General features: G+C 38.6%; 1 protein-coding gene across 9 annotated transcripts in view; it reads left to right on the top strand.

Annotated features, from left to right (window-relative positions):
• The window catches only part of ANKRD26 (ankyrin repeat domain 26), a 45898-nt gene that overhangs the window by 9384 nt on the left and 14790 nt on the right, over positions 1-21724 (top strand). For 3 of the 9 annotated variants that reach the window (XM_017817860.1, XM_017817854.1, XM_017817857.1), the window contains 16 exons: positions 2057-2090; positions 2170-2242; positions 3523-3583; positions 3905-4929; positions 5452-5590; positions 8668-8729; positions 9857-9959; positions 11405-11433; positions 11534-11600; positions 11685-11729; positions 15796-15881; positions 16929-17921; positions 18773-19011; positions 19852-20001; positions 20955-20988; positions 21194-21326. In XM_017817860.1, coding sequence (XP_017673349.1) covers positions 2057-2090; positions 2170-2242; positions 3523-3583; positions 3905-4929; positions 5452-5590; positions 8668-8729; positions 9857-9959; positions 11405-11433; positions 11534-11600; positions 11685-11729; positions 15796-15881; positions 16929-17921; positions 18773-19011; positions 19852-20001; positions 20955-20988; positions 21194-21326 — 3273 coding nt within the window. The remainder of the gene's footprint in view (positions 1-2056; positions 2091-2169; positions 2243-3522; positions 3584-3904; positions 4930-5451; positions 5591-8667; positions 8730-9856; positions 9960-11404; positions 11434-11533; positions 11601-11684; positions 11730-15795; positions 15882-16928; positions 17922-18772; positions 19012-19851; positions 20002-20954; positions 20989-21193; positions 21327-21724) is intronic. The other 6 variants (XM_017817855.1, XM_017817858.1, XM_017817859.1 and 3 more) reach the window with 5 other exon arrangements.

Genomic DNA, 21724 nt, shown 5'->3' on the forward strand with positions numbered 1-21724 from the left:
GTGTTGGTATTTTAACTGTTAGCTTGTCCTTGCACTGGAGATTTCAGCTTCTAGGTTTTATCTACATGACATATACACTGTATTTCATTGTCCAAAAGCCCAGTACAGGTCAGGAGATGTACTCATCAAAATTCCCACATAAGCCCTGTCTTTAGAACAGACAAAATTTGCATACTCATTTGTGGTTTACTGCTAGTACAGGAGATGTCTTCAGGCATGATATGCCTTTGTTTTCTTTTCCCTTGCATGATTCTGCACAAGACCGTAGTTTGATTGTCATCGTGCAACTCTTTGGAAGGTCACCAGTCTCTTATTTATAAGCGACTTCATTTTGTTATGATAGTTAACAGGAAGTAATTATCAAGAACTTGAGGAAGTAGCTGAAATAGCTACTATGTGGAGGTTGTTTCTGTTTTTCCCTTCTGTTTTGGGAATTGCAGAGCCCTTTTATTTCATCTTAGCTGTCAACAGTTGAGAGGTTTTAGCATTCTTCAATCTGGATTCCTGGAGTTCAGGTTTCTTTAGTACATCAGTGATGTGCTAGAGTGCACTCTCATCAAGTTTGCAAATAGCTCTAAATTGGGAGGATCAGCAGATGCACTTCAGGGCAGTGCTGCCATTCAGAGGCACTGTACCCTGACAGGGTGTGGAAATGAACCGTCAGGCCAGTCTTACAAAACTCAGCAAGGGCAACTGCAAAGTCTGTACATGGAAAGGAAACCAAATCACTACCAAACATGCTGGGACTGCCTGGCTGGAGAGCTGCTTTGCTGAGAAAGTCCGGAGGGTCTTGGCAGAGTGTGAGCTGTGAATGAGCCAGCAGGATGCCCTGGCAACAGTGTCCTGGGTTGTATTAAGAGCAGCATAGCCAAGAGACTGAGGAAAGTGATTATCCACTCCTGCTTGGCACTTGCTGGATTGTGTCCCGCACCCTGGAATTCGAGCCTCCAATGCAAGAGAGATTGATTGGTCTTTCAACAGTGAGCAATGGAGTTCAGTGGAAGGCCATCAGATTCATCAGGGGCAGGAGTACTTGCCCTTTGAAGACAGGCTGAGGAAACCAGGCTTTTTCAGCCTAGGGAAGAGGTGACTTTGATGGGGACCTAGCAGCAGCTTCTAGTACATATGAGAAAAAGCCAGGTGCTTCCCAGTGACAGGAGGAGAGATGCAAGAGGCATAAATAGAAATGAGTTTCTAATTGGATGTGGGAACAGTAAACACAGTAAAACAGAGACATTGTAGAGTCTCCCTCCTTGGAGGTGTTCGAGACCAAACTGGATAAAGCCCTAAACAACCTTCCCTGACCTCATAGCTGAGCCTGTTTTGAGAAGGCGGTTAGCTAAGAGACTTCCTCCCTGGCCTTATTTATCCTATGATCCTATGTACAAGTAGCTTGGAGCATAGTATAGAATGCCCTGGTTTTGCCCCTTTTGTCTGCTGAACGCCCTTTTTGGTGCAGAGTAGAGAACTGCTGGTGATTCTTCTACTTGAGAATAGGCTTTAGATCTTGATTATGTTTTTTAATTTTCTTTACTTTTTCAGAATAATCTGTAACTGGGTAAAGCAGCAGATAGCATAGTATATAGCATAATGTTATGCATAATGCTACTTCAGTTAGTAAAATCTCTGCATGTGATGTGTTCTGATGTATAATATGAATACTTTGGAGGTTCTTTTATTTAATGTCTTGCTAAACCACCACCATTTTGTTCAGTGTTAACTAACATAGCATATTTCTGCTACGCTTTTTCTTTTTTTTTTTTTTAAGTTTAGACTTGTTTCTTAAACTTTTAGGTATAAGCATCCAAAGGGGATATACCCCTCCCCTCCCCTCTCCTCCCCTCTTCTTTCTTTTCTTTTTAATTCAGTGTCATTTGAAAAAGCAGTTTTGTTTTGGAAATGCATTCATTCATGCCACCTCTATTGAGCTGACTACCTGAAGCATCATCGTTCTATTACGACCTGTAGAGTTCTCCATGTTAAATGTTTATATGTGCTAGTTAATTTTTAATGTGCCAAATCTAATTTCAACTAATGTCAATTAATGTTTGAACAGCAACAGATGACTTTTCCCAAGGAGACTCGATAAGGTGAGACTTTAAAAGTACCTAACACTTACCTGAGGAGTTATCTGAGCGACATAGTACTCATTTTGCTTTGCTTTTCAAGAAGCTCTGAGAAAGAGGGAAGCGATGACAGTTGGCATACCTCTGAGGAAGAGGAACTCGATTTTACCCCCAAGGTATGGTGCATTTACAGGAAAAATGTCCTGAAAAAATAAGGGATTTGAAGGCAAGTTTTCTTTGGGATTGAAAGATGCTGCTGTTCCAACCAATATTGTTTTCTCTTTAGAAACAATCTCTGTCCTGCCAGCCTTTCTTCTGCTGTGAGTTTTTCCTAAAAGACCTGTAGCTGGGGCAGAGCATGCAGTATATTTGTAGTTTGGAGCAAAAGAGCAGTAGGTGACAAGATAAACAGCCATGTAGTTTTATTTGTTCTTGTTCATTTGAGTCAGATTTGCAGACCCTAAATGTTTTTAAGTTACTATTATAACCTAATCTGTTCTCTCCATAACCTGTTCTGTTCTTCTCCAAACATTGTTATTGTTTTGTGTAAATTTGGTGATAGATTCCTAACTGATAAAGAAAAACGACATTTACTTATCAAGATCTACATAAATCCTTCTTCACCTAGTTTTCCTTTCCTCCTCAGCAGGTTCCTCAAGAGTGCTTAATGAATGGATGGCTCATATGGGTCGTCTTTTTCCTTTTATAAGATGGCATTCTGTGCTTGCATGTGATCTCACACTGCATGTTTTACCTCTGTGTCTGAATGCTCGGGTGGTATTCTTTTTGTCAGTGACAAACTCTCACACCTACTGATTTTACTAATGATCTGGAGAATTATCAACTTCTGAATGGTGTCTGGAGCATCTGTTCTGTTTCACTGGAATTCTGCAGTGATGAGGAACTGGAGCATGATAGTTCAACCCACTCTGTAATGCTGGAGGTGCAAGCATGTTTAGTTTTAACATGATTTCATTTTCTTGCACTGATTTAAATAGAAATTATGCATTTTTCTGCCATGATTTTGAAATTTAGGGGTATTTTGCTAAGTGTACTTGCAGGGACTAATTTATGCATTAAGTCTAGGGATCTTAACAGTTACTTGAGTAGTGCACATTTGTAAGTAAGCATGCTGGAACTGCTATCTTGAATATAGCTGAATTTTACTTAAGTATTATAAGTACTAGAAACAGATTTTTAGAACTGATATGCACGCAAACATAATTTTGGAAGCAGTTTGCAGAAGGGTGCTAGTTTGCTCAGTGTGAAATACTCCCTGAATTGCATACGTGAGGAGTTTTTTTGTAGTTAGAAATATAGGATGAAGTCACCACTATCATAAGGACAGTCTGATTATATTTACTGTCTGATTATATTTACTGTTCAAGATTTGATATGAACAAAGAATTTCTTGTTGTTGTTGTTAAAAAAATTTTAAATAAATCTTTGTTTACAGAAGCTGCAGAAGCCAAACTTGACACTGCTAATGAATGCTTCACAGCAGTTCAGGAAAAAAAGTAAGCTATTTGGAAAAGGTTGCATGATATACCAATATATATAAGTAGACTTCCTAAGTAGGTTTTTGGGTTTGTTTTTTTTAATTTTTGCTATAATAAATGAGAAAAGTAGCATTTTGAAAACACAGCATTTAATAATTCAGAATAAAATAAGTCATTAAGCCTTTTTCCCCCATAAAGTCCATCCTCCATCCTGCCCAACCTTACCTGTCTCATTTTCCAGACATTCCTAGATGGCTCCTCTCCTGCGCATTAATCTAATAACATTGCTGTTTACTTAACTCCTGTTCACATGCATTTTCCCTTTTCTTGTGCTTTAAGATGATGATGGTGGTTCTAGAATTGAAAGTCCTAAGTCACCAAAGAAAAGTCTCAAACAGCGAATCCCATCAGATGCAAACCTGAACAAAGGAGACAGTGAGGAATTGTTTAATCAAGATGTCTCAGCTGCAAGCAACCTGGAGGAAGAAGAATTGGAGGAGGAGGAAGAAGAGGAGGAGGAGGAGGAAAATGATGATGAAAATCACAATGGAGATGGTGATGAAGATTACGAGGAGGAAGAGGAGGAGGATGATGAAGATTTTACTGAAGATGGAGAGGAGGAGGAAGAGCTGGAAGATGAAGAAGCTCAGTCTAGTGAAATACTGGAAGAGGAGCAGGGGAAAAAAATGGAACGTAAAGGGGAAATTAATGGGAAGTTAGAGTATATTAGTAAAGCTAAGTATGAAGAGAAAGCTCAGTGTGGAACTGGCACTATCTCCATTGATGATAAAATAAGTAAAGAACATGATGAAAAGCAGGAGGAATCTGTTGATACTCCTGTGTCTTTCATAGCTGGGTGTTATGAAAGGTTGCTAGAAAATAAAACATCAATGTCTCCAAAGTTCATGAATAATGAAGTATCTTGCAAGTCAGTACCAAAACAAGCTGTCTTTCAAAATCTAAATAATCTTCAAGATACACAAGAAAGTTGGAACAGGAAAAGCATGATTCAGGAGAAGTTTCACAGAAATGCTGACTTCTGTTTTGCAGACTCTGAAATGACAGATGGGAAAAAAGAGATGCCTCCCCCTCTCTCAAATAGTTGTGGTCTTAAGGAGAAAAAGTCAAGCTTCAGTGATGACTTTGAAAGTGGTAATAATTCTTGGTCAGCAGCAAAAAATCCAGGACTTGAAAGTGAAAGACCAAGCTCTGCCATTCTTGAACATGTGAGTGATGAAGATACTGAAGAAGAGCAATATGAAGGAGTAGGTGATAAAATCTGTGAACCACTGAAACAAGAAAGTGAAAACTTGCACTTAAATAGATATGAAGAAAATTTGAGAGCATTTCATTCGAGCAGCAAAGTAAGTATATAGGGATGATTCAATCACAGAGATATTTCCTAAGGGTTATATAGGTAAGAAACAAATGGTAAACTGGATTTCTGTTAATATGTATTCTTCACATATATGCATCTTTTGATCATCCATTTTTAACGTTAGATAATGTCTTACTCCTAGCCGAAAGAGTTTCTTTGTTATAAGAATATGGTTTTGCAGGAAAAAGAATAGGCAGTAGACTCTGGAATCAGTTAGAATTTTCTCAGTTCTATATACAGTTTTTATCTGTGAAGATTTACTGCTGTTTAGGAAAATGCATGGTGCGATGGCTGAAAGTGAGGAAACAAAAAGAAATTTGCATAAGATTGAGAGCAGGAAGCTAGTGATTTTCCTTGGAGCAAAGTAGGGGAAGAAAAGGCATATGTTCCAGAATGACATAACTTAATGAAGCTAGAGGTAGGCTGACCTGAGGAATTGCTGATGGAGGAACAGCAAAGACAATGCTTATTTCTGTTCTTTTCAGCTGCTTTAGTTGATCTCTTTTAGGAAGAATCACCTGAACAGGAAGAAGAAGTTGAGAAGCAGGACAAGGAAGACAGTGGCGAAAAGCTAGTTGCTGAGGATGTGAAAAATTCTGTTTGTAATGATATCTGTGAAGTCCACAATGTTTCAAAAGACGACTCAGGTGAGAGAAATTAACTAAAATGGTGATTAACTTCTGAGATAGCGAAATTTTCCCTTGCCTGTGAATCCCATTACGTATTGGCAGAGAAAGAAAGCAGCTTTTATTCTTTTTCGTTCATTCTTGAAGAACTGAAATTGTAGCACTGTATTCCAAGCAATGCTATATGAAGTGTGAGGTAAACATATGCAGGTATTCTTCCCAAGAATGCCAAGACAATGGAAGGATTAAAAAAAAGAGATTTATTTCAGATGCAAGGACCACTTTTTTACAATGTTGCATGTATCAGGGCCTCCGGGGCACAGGGAATGCCCCACCTCCTCCAATGCTTTTTGTATCGTCTCTCTCTTCTCCCCCACCCTCTCTGGCCCAAGGAGGCCTTGTACCTTTTATCTCTCTGCATACCAGAGAGCAAGGCTGAGAACATCTCTTGCTATGCAGGGGAGGGAAAGCATTGAAACTGCCTTTGAGAAAGAGTTACCATTTAGGCAGAAAGCCTTCCTAGCGAGAGGAGTTCTAGCTTTCTGTTACAAATTCTTCCGGAAATGTATCTATTTCTACAGAACCAAGTGCCATTCTTGATTTCTTGCTTTGTTCCTTCTGAAGTGATCTGAACAAAATGAGCAGGCGAAAAAGAGGAGGAGGACTAGAGTGTCTTGTGTGTGACAGTAGTATTCCCATTTTTCTGACCGGTACTGTCAGATTGACAAGCTGGGATTGCTCTTGGCTCAAGCCTGCGAAAGATTGGAGTCAAGCTGAGAGCACTCTCTTCTGTTCCAGTGCCTCACCTTGTCCAGTTTTAAAAAGTAGAGGGTTTCTCCAATGCCACACTTGTCTATGCTTGAAAACATTACCAGCCTGGTCAGAGTTGAGCACTTTGGTACTTACCTGAGGTCTGAGGGCAGGAGGGGAAGGCATCGTTTCCACTGTCCATCTCCAGAGAGTAGCTTGGTGTGGTAGGTGTTACCAGAGCACGTGTAGCTGGTGATCAAATGCTGCATGGGGCCTGCCTGGCAGAACCTGCTGTATTCAACTGTTGTGTCTCTACATGCTCATCTGTCTGTATGCATTTTACCATAGGCATGCATTTTGGCATGGTGTGAGTAGTCAGAGTCCAGGCTGGAACCAGCAATTGCTTCTTCTGGGGTGGATGCCCTTACTGGTCTCTAGCTCCTTCCCGCTTCTTTGTGTGTATGTATCTACACAGCTGAATCCTGAATCTGTTTTACCCAATGGAGTCACTTAAAATGGAGAAATAGGATAGTACAATCTGGCCAAGAACCCACTGAGACTGAACATTACAATCATCTCACTGGAGAAGAGGTTTGAATTTTAATCCTCTGAGATAGAAACGGCTTTTGTGTCTTTGGGTAAGTGTTTGAGCTGTGAGCCTCTACTCTATTTTTAAAAGGCAGTGCTTAGGTGTCCAGCTTCTGGGAAGGTGCAGTGTAACAACTCTGTCAAGGAAGATCTTTCCTGGTAGTTCTACAAAAGAAATGTTGTCTCTTGGTGACTTCAGTGATGTTAGTGTGAGGATGCTTTGGATAGTGTTTCTGTGGCACCCCTGTACAGTGGAAAGTGATAGTAAATGCCAAATTCTGGAGCTGTAGGCTGCAGAGAGGTGACCTAAACTCTGCACACAACAGGACTGCAGCAAACTGGAGTCTCTTTCTGAATGTTACTCAAACGAGTTGGGTATTGCCTGTAGCTGTGTCAGGTGTTGTGCATAGCCATCTTCTGCTGGAAAGGAAGGAAAAGGAAAGGAAGGAAAAAGGAACTGGCTATGTAAGGGACATACCACGAAGTGTCTGTGTGTGAAGAAACTCTTTATCACGTGAAAAGGGGAGATTTTCTCAACCCTTAGTGTGGGGAGATTTCCTTAACCCTCAGTGATTTGTTTATCTGTCAGCACCCCAGGAAAGCTGAGACCCTTGTGCTCAACCTTGTCCTGTTATGGAGACCCATCACCTAACAGTCCTGCTGGATCAGAGGGCAATTCGACTGCCCATTTCAGGGGGCTCAGCCAACAGCGTAAGGGAGACCCCTCAGTGGGTCTTCCCAGTTTATTCAAGTGTCTTACTCACTGCCAGCAACTGCCAGCACCTGTGAAGGACTCACTCGAACAGTTTGCAGAACAACACTCTTTATTAATACAAAATTGTGATAGGTTAAGGTTCAAGGATCACTGGTGATAGTATCTGACTGCAGAGACACTTTTAAAGCAATACACAGACAAGCTCTAATCCCAGTAAAAATATGCAGTGTGTGTAGAGTGCAGTTCTTACCCAACAGGCTCCCTACAGGTTCAGCCCATCAACTGATCGCATCAGTTACAACGGAGTCTTCCCTAACTGTTCCTGCATTCTCAACTTTCTTTTATTGCTTTAGGTTTAGGTGAAACTTGAGTGACTTTAGTCCTAAATACCTTTGTTACTGATTGGTGTAAAATTCTTTCACTTTGCTTTTAAAGATACAGTCAAAAAATATAGAGCATGTGCCCAGGGGGGAGTGGTCATACCTTGGAGGTGGATAACTTTGGGATGGAGGTGTGTGTTAATATTATAATTAGGCTTTAATGAACCAAGTTCATCCGAGGAAAGAGATTTTGCCACAGTTGTTGGCTCAGCAGCAGGACATCTTCTGTCTTCCTTGACAGGTGCTATGTGGGTTATCAGCTGCAAAGTGCCAGTGAGTTTCCTTCCCTGCAGGGATTTCCACAGAGCCTGGCCATGGTGTCTCCACTCCACTCCACCTTCCGTTCCATCCCTCTTAGCAAGTGGTTACTGTTGTGTGGGGAAACATCATGGAACGTGCCAACTGCATTCCATCGAGGGAATAGCAGCTGCATTTTACCCCGTGATTTCCGTACTGTTATAACTTGTGTGAGGATGGGAATATAACTCATCGGTTTCCTCTAATTTTTACCGCCAGCCATCTTCCCACACTCTTGAATAAAACTCACTTCTTAGTTTGTCCTCAGCAATATAACCTGCATCTTTGGGATGCAAGGCTTGACTGATTGGGAAAAGCAGAGTGGAAATGTAAGCACTCAAGCATCTCACTTCTTACTTGATTTGTAGGTGCCCTGCCAGCAGTGGGAGCAGAGCAAGAGGAAGATGCTGAATCTCCCTGGGATTCTGAGGTACTTTGTGTGAAGGACACGGGTGTTCTCACTGCAGGGGGATAGGAGTAAGATCCAGAAGCACTTGAGAGCTTGCTTTTGGCTTGGGCTCTACTGTTGATAAGGCTTATTTCCTCTTTTCCTGTTTTTTCCATATGTTTGTAACTGGGGGACCCTTTAAATATTTCTGTTCTAGGTCAGCTGTTCAGTTAGGATTGGGGTGAAGTTAGGTCAAGCCAACAGCTTGGGTCTCATAACAACTGGCCTCTGAGTTCGGTTTCTAATATAATATTGAAGTAGTGAACTTCTTGTTGCTTAAAATACTCTGACCTTTTCCCAGAGGCAGGCAGGATTGATACTTTTTTACCATACAGCTCTAGTCTTCTGACCTGATCAGCAGTTGCCTCTGCGGTCTACAACCTAGACAGTTACCTGCCTCTGAATAGATCCTCTCTACCTCTTGTAGTGTAGTCTGGCCCTTTTTGAAAGTTATGTTCAACAGAGACACCACATATGCTGGCTGTGTTTTCCTTTTTAGTTCTTTCTATTCATGGTAATGAGCAGCGTCTATAGCTACGCCACTCTGGCTTTTCTTATGAGGAAAAATGAAGTCTTCCCATGCCTTTCTTAAAACTACAAGACTAAAATGTTATTATTTTTAAGGTAGCTGTAAGCTTTGCCTTGCTAGTCTTTGACCAGCCCAAATGACCCTTATGACTGAGAATCGTGCTGTGTTCACTCACTACTGCAGGATACATGCCTAGGGAACATCAGCACAAACTTGAATGTCAGGTACAACTTCAGTGGAAATATTGGTTCACTGCAGACCTGCAGCTATTGATTCACAATCTGCATCTTGAGTTACCACATTAATTCTCTTCTGTGGCTGTCCAGTTTGTCAGTGTGACAGAATAGTTTAGATGAGTTGTGAAGGTGTTGCCTAAGATCTGGAAACAGACACAACTGCTGTGATTTTCCAGTATACTATGTCTTGATGCGTCCTTTCCAAGGCTACAATAAAAAGGTTTTGTATCTCTAATATACTTGATGTCATGCTACACAATTTGACTTAAGCAGCAACTTTTTGCGTAGAAATGATTGAAAATGCATTTGTACCAGTTCTCATTCATGTGTTTTGGGTTACACAGGCAGATTCTCAAAGTCTGAGAAAAGTGTCATCCAGTATGTTGCTCCCAGCTGCAGAGAGACATGGAGTATGCTCCCTTCTTGTTTCAGGGGAACACAACAATGGTAACTTCCTGGTGGCCTAGTGTTTGTCTGTAAGCTTTTATAGGCTGAAGTGAACTTGTATGAGTGTCTGCCTTTCAAGTGTTGTCATGATGTGGATGTGAGCTATACCTGTGAAACGCTTACTGTTAATTAATGCCTTATCACAGCGCTTGCTGACCAGTTTGCAGAGGAAGTTGTTTGCATTACGTGTGTTATTTGGACGTGTTTCTAATTTTTTTGGTTCAAGTTCTTGTTGCATAGTGATGAAAGTATATGTGGTTTAGGATTGACCCTTTCTGAACATTTAACTTTCTTGGATGATAATGCAGTGGAAGACAGCTGTGATCTGGCTAAGCATTTTTTTTTCCTCCTAGCTCAACTTTTGATAGCTTTTTATTATACTGTACGTAGGGGCTAAAATAGGACTAAAAGTTCATGTTTTGTTGCTGAGGATTTCTGCCTGTAGTTTGTGACACTGTCTCCTGAGCATCTTGAGCAAAACATTATGAACTCCCAGGAGCTTGAAATGTAGTTGTTAAGTATTTGTTGTGGAAGTCTGCTTTGCATGATTCTACTAAGACATCAGTGTGAAAAGAGGGTAAAAGGTTATTATGGTAATCTTGCTAAGGTCTTTTCATCCTGCTAGATGACCAGGTTTAGTGAACTCAAATGCTGTTTTTTAATGTTAGTTTGGATTTTTTTAAAATACAAAATTTTTACCATGGAGCCATGTTTAGTAATATTTCATACACTTATTTCGTGAGAGGACTCAAAGATGTCTGTAAGATGACTAGCATAGAACTTTTGAGAAATATAGGTGGGGCAGTAGATTCTGTGGGTTTGGAAATGATTCAATGTTGGGCAAAATTAAAAAAAAACAGTATTTGGAACTGTGCTATAAATGTAACTTACAACTAAACAACATTTGTTTCTATTGTTCCCACAACAATCTGATGAGGGCTGCCTTGCTTTTACCTTGTTACACATATATGAGGTTTCTGTGTCTGCATTCCTGCTATCAATGCAAAGAAAAATGTTCCTCAGTATTAAGCACTTGTAGAATAATCACAGTCATAATGCTGTTTTATGATCATTCATTGCAGCAGACCAGCTTTGGCTTTTGAAATAATCATTTTAGAAAACAGGATTCAGTTCCTCAAAAGAACTATAAATATTTTGATCTTGTTCTGTTAACAAGCATGACCTTATTGCTTCACATAAATTGTCTTAGTTCTGTGATAATTATTTTTTAAATCCAAGGTTCATGATGGGAAATATGCATTGTTCTTTTCCTGTATCCTAATGCAAGTGCTGCGTGATGAGGTAAATTGAATGTTAGGTATTGTAATCTTGATGAAATAATGCTTGTGACTTGTTTCTGCTTAGTTGTAGAAACCACCGATGTTGAATGGAGTAAAAGATACCCACAATTAAATAACGTTTTCCAAAACATTTTTCACCTCCAGGTTTTTTTGAGAAACCCAACAATTCACAGGTGAGTATTTTTTCATATCAGACTAACTACTTATTCTGCTCATTAAGTAGTATGTAGTTACTTTGAATTTGGTGTTTTATCATTGAATTGTCTTTCATAGCTGAAGACTTCCAAATCTGCTTTGGAAATGAATGAAACCTCTCCTAAAAACAGACAGCAGAAATCAGGTAATGTTCTCTTCAAGTGGTTTTGGATTTAGCGTCATAATTTTTTAGGAGTATTTAGTGAGGCATCTGTTTTGTGTTTGGCAGATCTATTGCAGGAATTTGGTTTAGAAGATGCCGAGGACATTGAAGGTATCGTAACAATCTGTTTGTAATGTTCTTTCATGGACAGACACATTGTACTTGCAAATTTTTTCCTGATATTAAATTAATGTTTCTAGCAAGGTATTCTGGAAGCAGGTGGTCTGCTGAAATATGCACCCGTATATGTGTTTGGTCCCTCCTGTAGTCTGCCATTCAACACTAAATACCCTTCCATGACATAGGCTTCCTCCAGCATTCATGCTGTCATCTCCCCTTTTCTGGCAGTCCTGAATTTTGCTTTCCTTCCAATTTGCATGCTATTTTTTCATATTACAAGCACTGAAGGCAGGTTGTAGCCAGGTGGGTGTTGGTCTCTTCTCCCAGGCAACTAGCAATAGGACAAGTGGACGAAGTCTTAAGATGCGCCAGGGGAAGTTTAGGTTAGACTTCAGGAAGAAGTTCTTTATAGAGAGAGTGATTGGGCATTGGAATGGGCTGCCCAGGGAAGTGGTGGAGTCACCGTCCCTGAAGATGTTTAAGAAAAGATTGAATGTGTCACTTAGTGCTGTCATCTCGTTGACAACGTAGTCAAAGGTTGGACTCGATGATCTCAGAGGTCTTTTCCAATCTGGTTGATTCTTGATTCTGTGATTCTGAAAGACTGCCTTTCCATAGCTCATTTCAGGTCAGATATTTTTCCTGTGTGTCTTTAATCATTTGTCATGTTGGTTTTTACCCATGTGTTATCTTGAAGATCAGATATTGAAAAGTCCATGTGAAAATTTCTTTCAAATGTTTATATTTGGACTTGAATTTAAGTAATTTAAATTGCTTCAGCAAAGCATCACAATTCCTGAAGCACAAATATTTCTAATTCTAAAAGGGCTAAGTGGTATCATTCACAAGTTTATTTAATAAATATGGGAAATAGGTACAGTATCTTGCACAATTAAATGTTGAATGAGATGAAATTTCCCATTCTATTTACTTTGTTGCTGACTCATAGTAATAACTTCTTAAAATCTATTTTTAGGTCAAAATTAAGTAGTGGTATTCTCATGTTTTCAGTGCAGGAAGGTAGCTGCTTTACACTTTAATCTGGAAAAAGTAATTTTGTAAGACAATTTATGAGGAGGGAAATGTCAGAAGACAGCAGAGAGGTAAAGACTAATTGGAAAGAACACTAAAAGTCATCTTTTAATGTCAGCTAGAGAACGGGCAGAGTAAAAGGTGGGGAATTTGCATCTTTTGTATGCACAGTGATTTGTGTTAGGCACAAAGCCAGATTCATTTAACCCCACTGGAGGTATCAATTAATAAAAATACATGCTGGTAATAAATGACTGGCAAAGATACTGGTTAATTTGCTTGAGGGGGGAGGTTTTAATATTTTTTTTATGGCAGGCACTTCAGAAGCTTCAGACCAGTGTTCTACCAATACTTTAACTAAAAATTTCTCCCTGTGCTGAAAGTGAAAAAATCTTAACAGTTAAGAGTTATCCCTCTTTCACAGGCAGTTGCCAATAATACAGAAAATAGACTCCTTAATCACCACTCCAAGAAGAGCAGTGATTTTATTTTCAACAGCTAATGAGAGAAGTTCTTGGGTTTTTTCAGTTTATTTTTGAATTATTTTTCCAATCACTGGTAAAAGAATTACCGACACAATGAGAGCTGGAATTTTGAAGATGGAATGACATTGTTGCCTTTTGTCTTTCCTGCCTATAATGTGCCCACTATAGAGAAATTTCAAGATTGATTAAGCCCTATGTGAAGTAAATCTTATGGGCTCCAGAGACCCTGAAATCTTATCTGAAGACTGAGATTTCAGACTCAAATAGCTGCTACTGAAGACTTTACTGATGAACAAGACTGAATAGGAGTTTGTCTTCTTTTGATTATAGCAGTCTTGCTATAATTTATGTCACTCTCTACAGTAACTTCTATGGTGCTATCGACAAATGCTCCCTGGCCACCAGCACATCTGTTCTTTGTTTTTACTCCTGATCGAAGCCTTCACCTGCACCAGCAAACAGCTTGATATTGGGATAGCTATAAGGATGAGTCAAGTCTAAAGCTAACTCTATGATGTGGAAAATAAGAAAAAGAGGGCAGTGCCTGTGTTCCTTATAGAACATTATCCTTCAATAATTATTAATTATTGCTGTTATTATTGTCTTTAATATTTGTCACACTGTCTGCAATGCATCACAGTCATCAATACATCATCATAACAAACCTGTGAAATAAGTGCTGCCAACCCACTAATGACTACTTTGTGTTGGGAAATACCTTGTGCTGAAATGCTCAAAAACCAAATCTACAAAAAAATCTAGGAAATTCTACCCAGCAGTGACTGAGGTGGGAGGAAAAGGTTATTTCACACTGTGTAACTTGGGGTTAAAATCAACTTCTGGAGACCTATATGAATGACTGAAGAACTTGGCTTCCCAGTTCAGACATATGAGTTGAAACTCTAAGCTTGTAATCCCCTTCAAGAAATGAAAGCTTTTGAAAGTAGTCCCCTAAAGCAGAAAATGCCAGAAATGAGATTGGCCCTGTGACTCATTAATACTGTGCCCTTTATTTTGTATTTTCATGATAATATCTACCTATTTTTCTCTGTCTTGTTTTCTTGTAGGAAGGGTATTGTGTCTCTCTTTAGCAGCGACACTTTGTGCATAGAAAGGCTGTTGCATAGAAATCATAGAATTATGGAGCAGGACAAGAGATGCAGAGTGATTAAAGTGAAAAGCCTCCATCTCTTGTGTTTAGATTCCACACTTGAAGTGCTGGGACTTGTTTCTTTCTGAATATTTGTTACTTAAAAGTGTTCAGTGTGCCTAGACAGAGCGACTGCTTCTGAGAGGTTTGTGACTGCCCATATTATATAGAAATTCCGAGAGAGGGAAGAGTGGAATCCAGTTTTCATCAGTATGAGTGAAATATTCAGATCACTGTTTCTCAACGTCACGCAAGTCTGTATTTCATTTAGTGTCCCATCCATGTCTCCTGCAACAATTTGAAATACTCAGTCCAGATCCATGTCTAAAGACAGATTTGTTTCATGCATAGAGTAAAGCTGGGGCCTCATAAGATTTCAAAGCTTTAATTTTTTTCATGATTTTCTGTGCTCAGCATATAGGGAAATTAAAATTGCTGGAGGAACATAACTAGTTACTGTATAGCACACAGTGTGTCAGAGAAATTGAGATCACATACCTTTAAGAAACTAGATTGGTTTACTTGTGCCCATTGGTAGTGAATTCCAGCAAATTTCCTTTATATATTAAAAGGTAAAATGCCCTGTATGAAAGCAATTCACACAGATGCATCTTAAATCTCTATTATGGTAATTTTCTCTCTAGGAGCTCACAAATTAGAGGGGATGTGTTAGTTTGTGTTAAGATTTGTCTCACTAATATGATACAAGATGCACTCTAGGTATAAATAAGTAGAATTAGGTTCATCATCATCATGGCTAGGCTTCGCGAACGAAGATTTGGGAAGGCTCTATCCACATTTGCTACAGGCACGCTGGTGGCTTATGAGGCCAATACGTGACAGACATATCCGATTGCAAAAGGCACAGCAGAAAGACTCCTTAGATGGTGTATTCTGCAAGACACGGTTCTTTCCGCGTTGCCTTTTTTCCTTGAGAGTGATCCTATGTGTGTTCTCGAAGGAGACAGCTGCGTTATAGATGGTGTGTCTCCAGGCCTCCCAATTGGAGGCCAGAGTAGACCAGTTATGGTGATCAATATGGCCAAGGCTGAGATGTTGTTTCAGGGAGTCCTTGTATCTTTTCTTCGGGGCTCCTCTCATGTGACAGCCAGTGGCAAGTTCACCATAGAGCATGAGCTTAGGGAGGTGGTGGTCCTTCATCCTTGAGACGTGCCCTGCCCATCGCAGCTGTGTTCTCAGTAACATGGCCTCAATACTTGTGACAGCTGCTTGCTCTAGAACAGATGTATTGGTCACGTAATCTGACCAGTGGATGTTTAAGATTGAACGGAGGCAGCGTTGATGGAAGCGCTCTAGGAGACGTAGGTGGTGGCGGTAGATGGAGAATTAGGTTATACAGTTTATCAAAATACTTGTTTTCTCACTGTAGGTGAGTACTCAGGATCTACCTTTCATATGTCATCATCAGCTGAAAAAGAAGATGTCAAGGATGCCCTTGAAAACTATGGGGTGTGGGTATGTAACACCAAATATTTTGAATTAGAGTCTGAATCAGTAAATTGTATTATACGCTAATGTAAAGAAAACTTACCAGTCAATGAATAATTCTGAAGGGAAAGTCCTGTAGAAATTACAGCCCAAAGTAAAGTGGGATGCAGTCTTCTTATGGTGGGGAAAAATTCTTATAATTATGTTAGATACTTGCTGTTACACTAATTTGTTTCCAGCTGGTTTGCTTAAATTTTGTTCAGTGTTTTTCCTTTTGCATGGTGCTGAGAAACAGTGCAGTGAAATTCACTTTTTTCCCTATGCAAAAGGCACATTCAAGTAAACAGGGAGATTTGTATATAATATGCTGATCTGTTTGATTAAACATGCCAGGTAAAAGAAGGATGAAATAAAAAAATTTAAATATTGTGACCTTCTTGATGCTTTCTCTGCCTCTGCAAAATACGTGCTTGTTTGGCCATGTTAGTAAGTGTTTGAGAAAGGTTTTGTTTTTTTTTCCAGAGGGCATTCTAGAGAGAAATAAGGCACCTTGGAATTTAAAATTTCTGTATCTTGGCTGAAGAAATAGGCCTACCTTAGCCAATTCTCTGTGTGGTGGACAGTAAAAAGCTTGTCACGGTGTATTAGCTTAGCTAGCTAATACACTGCCGGACAGTAGAAAACAATGGAGAATGGAGGATGAGAAAATGTTGGCAGTTACAAAGAAAAATGGTATTAAAACAATAAAACATGAAAAAATAAATTGCTTTCTAACAAAGGCCACCAGTTAGAGAAAGCAGGCAGGCTTGAAGATAAAAGTAACCCTAATGTCCAGTCAAGTCTAATCTAGAAAAACTGTTGTCTCTAAAGTAAGTCCTTCTGTTTTTAAGAAAAAGATGATTCAGTGACCGTTAATTTAGTATCCCTTGCTTTGTATTATAAAAATTGTTTCAAAAATATCTTGATTCTATTATTTCTGTTATGTGATAGGATGAGTTTGCAACAGAAATGACTTAGATTAACTGTAACTTCTTTTTTTCTTGGTAATCTTTTTGTCTGTACCTGTTTATTAAGGATAAGTATATTTTAGAAACTACCAACTTGATAGAAAAAAGAGCACATGAAAATCAAATTGACAAAGCAGAAATTTCACATCAGGAAGCCCTAGCAGAAAATGAGGAATCGTACAGTACTGATAAGGAGTTAAGTCTGAAACCTTGGGAAGAAAGATATGAAAAACTGTGGATTGAAAAGGAGAAAAGGGAATTGAAAACAAATTTTAAAAACATTACAGCAGAGCTGAAGCAGTTGTTTGGTGAAAATGAAACTGGGAAAACTGCTTCCCATGTGAAAGAAATCCCAGAAGATGGCTTTGGTGAAAAACTGAAGAGTTCTCGCATTATTTCCTCTCCTGTGACAGAATCAAGTAGTAAGTTAGAAAGCAAAGGTGAATTTGGAGATATTAAACTTATGCTAGATGGAAAAGTACCCCAAATGAAAATTGTAATTCCGAGTCTTGGTATCCTTCCTGATGAAAATAGCTTAAAGGCAAATGTGGAAGATACCTGGAATAGAGATGAAGAAGATGGCACTAACAATATGGATAACAGAAAGGTGTCTCTGGCAAAAGGAGAGAAAAAGAGAATGCCTGCTATGGAAACAGAAGAGAATGATAATGCAAGTAGTGAAAATGCAGAGGAAAGTTCTGTTTACTCCCTGAGTCATAGCTTAAAATCAAGTATTTTGGGTGAGATTTCTAATACTCTTCCTAAAATAAGAGCTGTTTCTACAAGTGATGAAAATGCAGTTTTCATAACAGAAAGGAAACTTGAAAAATACTCTGGATTTAATGATGATGTTCCCAGGGACTGCCTTATCAACAATAATAATATGGGAGAAACAGAAATTGAAAGTCTTTTTGCAAATGCTCAGCAATCTTGTGGCATGCTGGAAAGGAATCTTGATGAAGAACTAAAACAAGATATGGAGAGATTTAAGAGTAAGGTAGGAATGCTGCAAATAGTATTCCTGGCTTTGGAGAAAGAGAAGGTACAGCTGCAAAAAGAGGTAGTTCACCTGCTACTCCTTATTCTTTAGGCTTTCTCTATATCAATGGTCCTGTTCACTTTAGCTATTCATCATTAAGTGAAGATGCTTTGTGCCAATTGGTTGTGGTTTTAATGGCAATACGATGCTTATGAATAAAGAGAGCAGCAGAGAGTTGCCCTTTTCACCCTTTTACCCCTTCTTGGAAAACACAGAATGCGTTATTTTTCCAGTTTAACAGTAGGTGGCACTCAATTCCAGTGTAAGTAGTTATCATTTAATTGACATAAAAAGAACTGCACACAATTAAATCAGTTCTGATTCTGACACAGAGAATGAAAATAGCTTCTGAACAGGGTCTTGACCAATCTTTTCATTTGCTATGATTTCTGCATGATGTGTCTTCATTGCCCTTCAGTAAAATTCCCGTTTGCTGTGAAACTATTTCTGCTTGTGGGTTTGGAATCTTCTCCCCTGCCACACTACCCATTCCCTATGGAGGAAGCAGTAACCGAGCACACTTCCACTTGATTTTTTTTTTCTGTTTTTACAACTAACATTGTGCAGTCCTTCTAACTCTTTAATCCATCAGTAATGCTTTCACTTCTTTGTTGTTCATGTTTTAAGATACACGATTGTTTTCTTTCTAAGGACTATACTTCTGTTCTATCATAGAATCATGGGTGAATTCGAAGTACTTTCAATGGCAATACATTTTGTAATGTAATTTTGTGAAAATACTTCTCTATATTATTTCTTTTTTCATTTTATGCTTTTTCAGAGGTAAACACTGAATTATTCAATCTTGGATATTGCGTTTCTCTTTTCTGGAAATACTGAGAAATACATGAAACTTGCCTTTCTTTTTGTAGGTTGAGAAGGAAAAAAGCAAACAAAGATGTTTGAAAATGCAGAAGGTGGCAAAACAGGAAGATGTTGCTGAATTAAGTACACCGCCAGGCAACATTACTAATAGGGAAATGAAAGAAAAGCTTACTCTAAGAAAGAATGACTGTCTGAAAATGGAGAATGAAAACAGTACAGAAGAAAAGGACAAAAAGAATTTTTCACCTGAGGAGAGGTCAAAATTGATTAAAATGCCACTGAAAGGGTAAACTGAAATACGATCCCTAATGCTTATTTGTAGCATTACTCAAGTATCTGTTAGGTTTTCTAATACTGTACTAGTTGAAGTAGTGTCCTTAGTACTGAAAGCCATACTGAGTAGGCCACTGCATCACAAACATTCAAGAAAAATAGTTTAAAAAAACCTTTGAAACCTAAGCACATAATGAAGGTTCAAATTTATTGCCTGCTTTAAAAAAAATAAAATGAAAAAAAAAAAGAGAAACCACATTCCTATGAACTTCCTTATAATGTTGAGGCAAAATGAGTCTTCAAAATGAGAGTCAAACACTGAAAAAACCAGTTATTTTTGTAGGAAACAACTATCCAGAAAAGCCAAGTAGGAACTTGCAGTTTATTTTGCTGTCTCCCTTTTCCAGGTGATTTTAAGTGATCTGCATGCAGGTGGTGTTTTCAATAATTTTGGGTGCTCTTTGTCAGGAAAAGGGAAAGGATGATATTACCAAACCAATCTCAAAAATTTGAAGGAAACACAGATATTTTTAGGTAATACTAAGCAGGAGTGTTTTCCTGTCTGTGCTTCAAAAGAATCTCTGCTCTTGATACTTCTTTTAATAGGGATATAAGATATATTTCAGCTTTCCTGAATCTAGTTCAGGTTGTACATTTCTGCCTCATTCCTTTGGGAAGGTTTTTTAAATACTTGTAAGTACTTACAATCTTTAGGGTTAAGTCTGTGTTTTATTGGAGATATCTTTTTGTCTCAGTTGTTTCTGGACATCATCTTAAGTATGGCTGTTTCACAGAAATATTTTCTGTAAACTTACTCAACTGGTGGGTTTTTTTTTCTTTCTGTTTAATGCAGTGAATTTGCCCTGAATCCCAAAGTTGCAAAGAAGAATAAAAGACAGACTTTGAAGCAGACAGCTCATCAGCAGATGAGCTCTTCCAGTGGGAATCATTTTCAAACACTGGATGATAGCACTTTCAGTGAAACATCTCAAGATGAAGAAAGGTACTGAATATAAGAAGTGTTATAAATAAAACTTACTTAATGATAAAAATTGACCTAAAGCTGAAGGAAGTTTTTTGTAAACATGATATGTACAATGGTTCTTGTTCTTTCATGTGACAACATGACCTGAAGCCTTTTGTGTTCCAAAACACTTATCTTTTGCTCAGAGTGCTTAGAACATCCTAGCCAAGTTAATTGTAAGGTCAGTGGGCACAAATGTGAATAATTACCTGAGTGTGTGCGTACCTAAACATAGAAATATTTTATATTTTTAAAAAGGAAGAGGAGAGACTTATAAAAAAGTGAAATTGCTGTTTCATTGCAGGCATCTTAGGGTTTATTTTTTGTTTTGTTGTTTTTTCTTCAGTTGTATGTCCTCCTGACTTCTTACCTACCTCAAACTTACTTGTATAGGAGGCAAAATGAGAGACAGAAGTTGCTGACAGGGTACAAGCACTATTCAGCAATAGCTAAAACAGTGGTGTGTTGTCAACACTGTTTTGGTCAGGTATCTAACACACAGCATTGTGTGGGCTGCTATGAAGAAAATTAACCCCATCCCGAGTACACTAGAGAATCCAAAATTATGGTCATTTGACCTGTAAGAAAAAAGAGTCTCAATACTGAGGAGAGCTAAACCTCTGGTATTAAACAGGGAATGCACATAACTGTGTCTGTCTGCGTATCTGTATCTGTACAATTCCTTTCACTTTGAGTGAAGTGCAGAGAACAGTTTTTTCAAGTATTTGCTTAATATCTTGTGGAAAAAAATAGTCTTCCAATAGCAACAACGATAGACAAATTTTTTTTCCAGTATTCAACTACATTTAACAAAATTTTTATATTAAATTTTACTTTAATTCCCGTCTGAAATTAGGTTTTCAGAGCAACTTTGATATTGTTCATAATGCAAGATAAACCTGCCAGAACTGAAATACATTTCTATTTTCCAGACCTGCAGCAAAAACAGGAAGTGAAAAGAACAAGGTACTGTAAATTAGTTTCTTAATAAATAGTTTTACCAGCTTTTAATCACTTAGATGGGATCGACCAGATGCACAAATTGCTGCTAGTATGTACCTTCATCATATTTGAGCGAAGTTTACGAACTGTGAATGAGAGAATGAGTCATGCATGCATTTGTAAGGATCTGCAATACTATATAGCTGTATACAGAAAATACTGTTTGTAGGTCGGCATGGATGTAACTGATGACCTTGATTTAACTCACTCATCTGACACAGCTTCAGAGGATGTCGCATTACCAACATCCACGTACAAAGAGGCTGTGCTGCTGTTAGAGCAGCTTAGCGTGGATCATACAGGTATGTTGAAAGTTGCTTTTTCTTCAGATGTTACATGTTTCTCTTTTAAAACATGGTTTCTTTGCATGCCCTCCTAGATATTTTAATTTCATATTTCTGTCTAATATTTCTTTATGGGTAGAGAACTGTCTCAAAGGATTTGAAATTATGTCACCTTAACCTGAGATGTCTGCCTGCATTGTCAGTACACTTGCTTTACTTTATCATCGGTTCTCTGTCTAGTCAGAGCTGAAGAAGCAGATTCTTGCAAAGTATAGTTGAGCTTCATTACCTGGGAAGACAATGTCATTATTTGAAACATCCCTCTCTTCCTTCTTCTTCCCCCAGCTTTATATGCTGAGCGTGATGCCATAGGATCTGGGGTATCTTTTTGGTCAGTTGTGGTCAGCTGTCCTGGC

This window comes from Lepidothrix coronata, unplaced genomic scaffold (assembly GCF_001604755.1).
Source record: "Lepidothrix coronata isolate B3197 unplaced genomic scaffold, Lepidothrix_coronata-1.0 Scaffold63, whole genome shotgun sequence".
Classification (NCBI taxonomy): domain Eukaryota; kingdom Metazoa; phylum Chordata; class Aves; order Passeriformes; family Pipridae; genus Lepidothrix; species Lepidothrix coronata.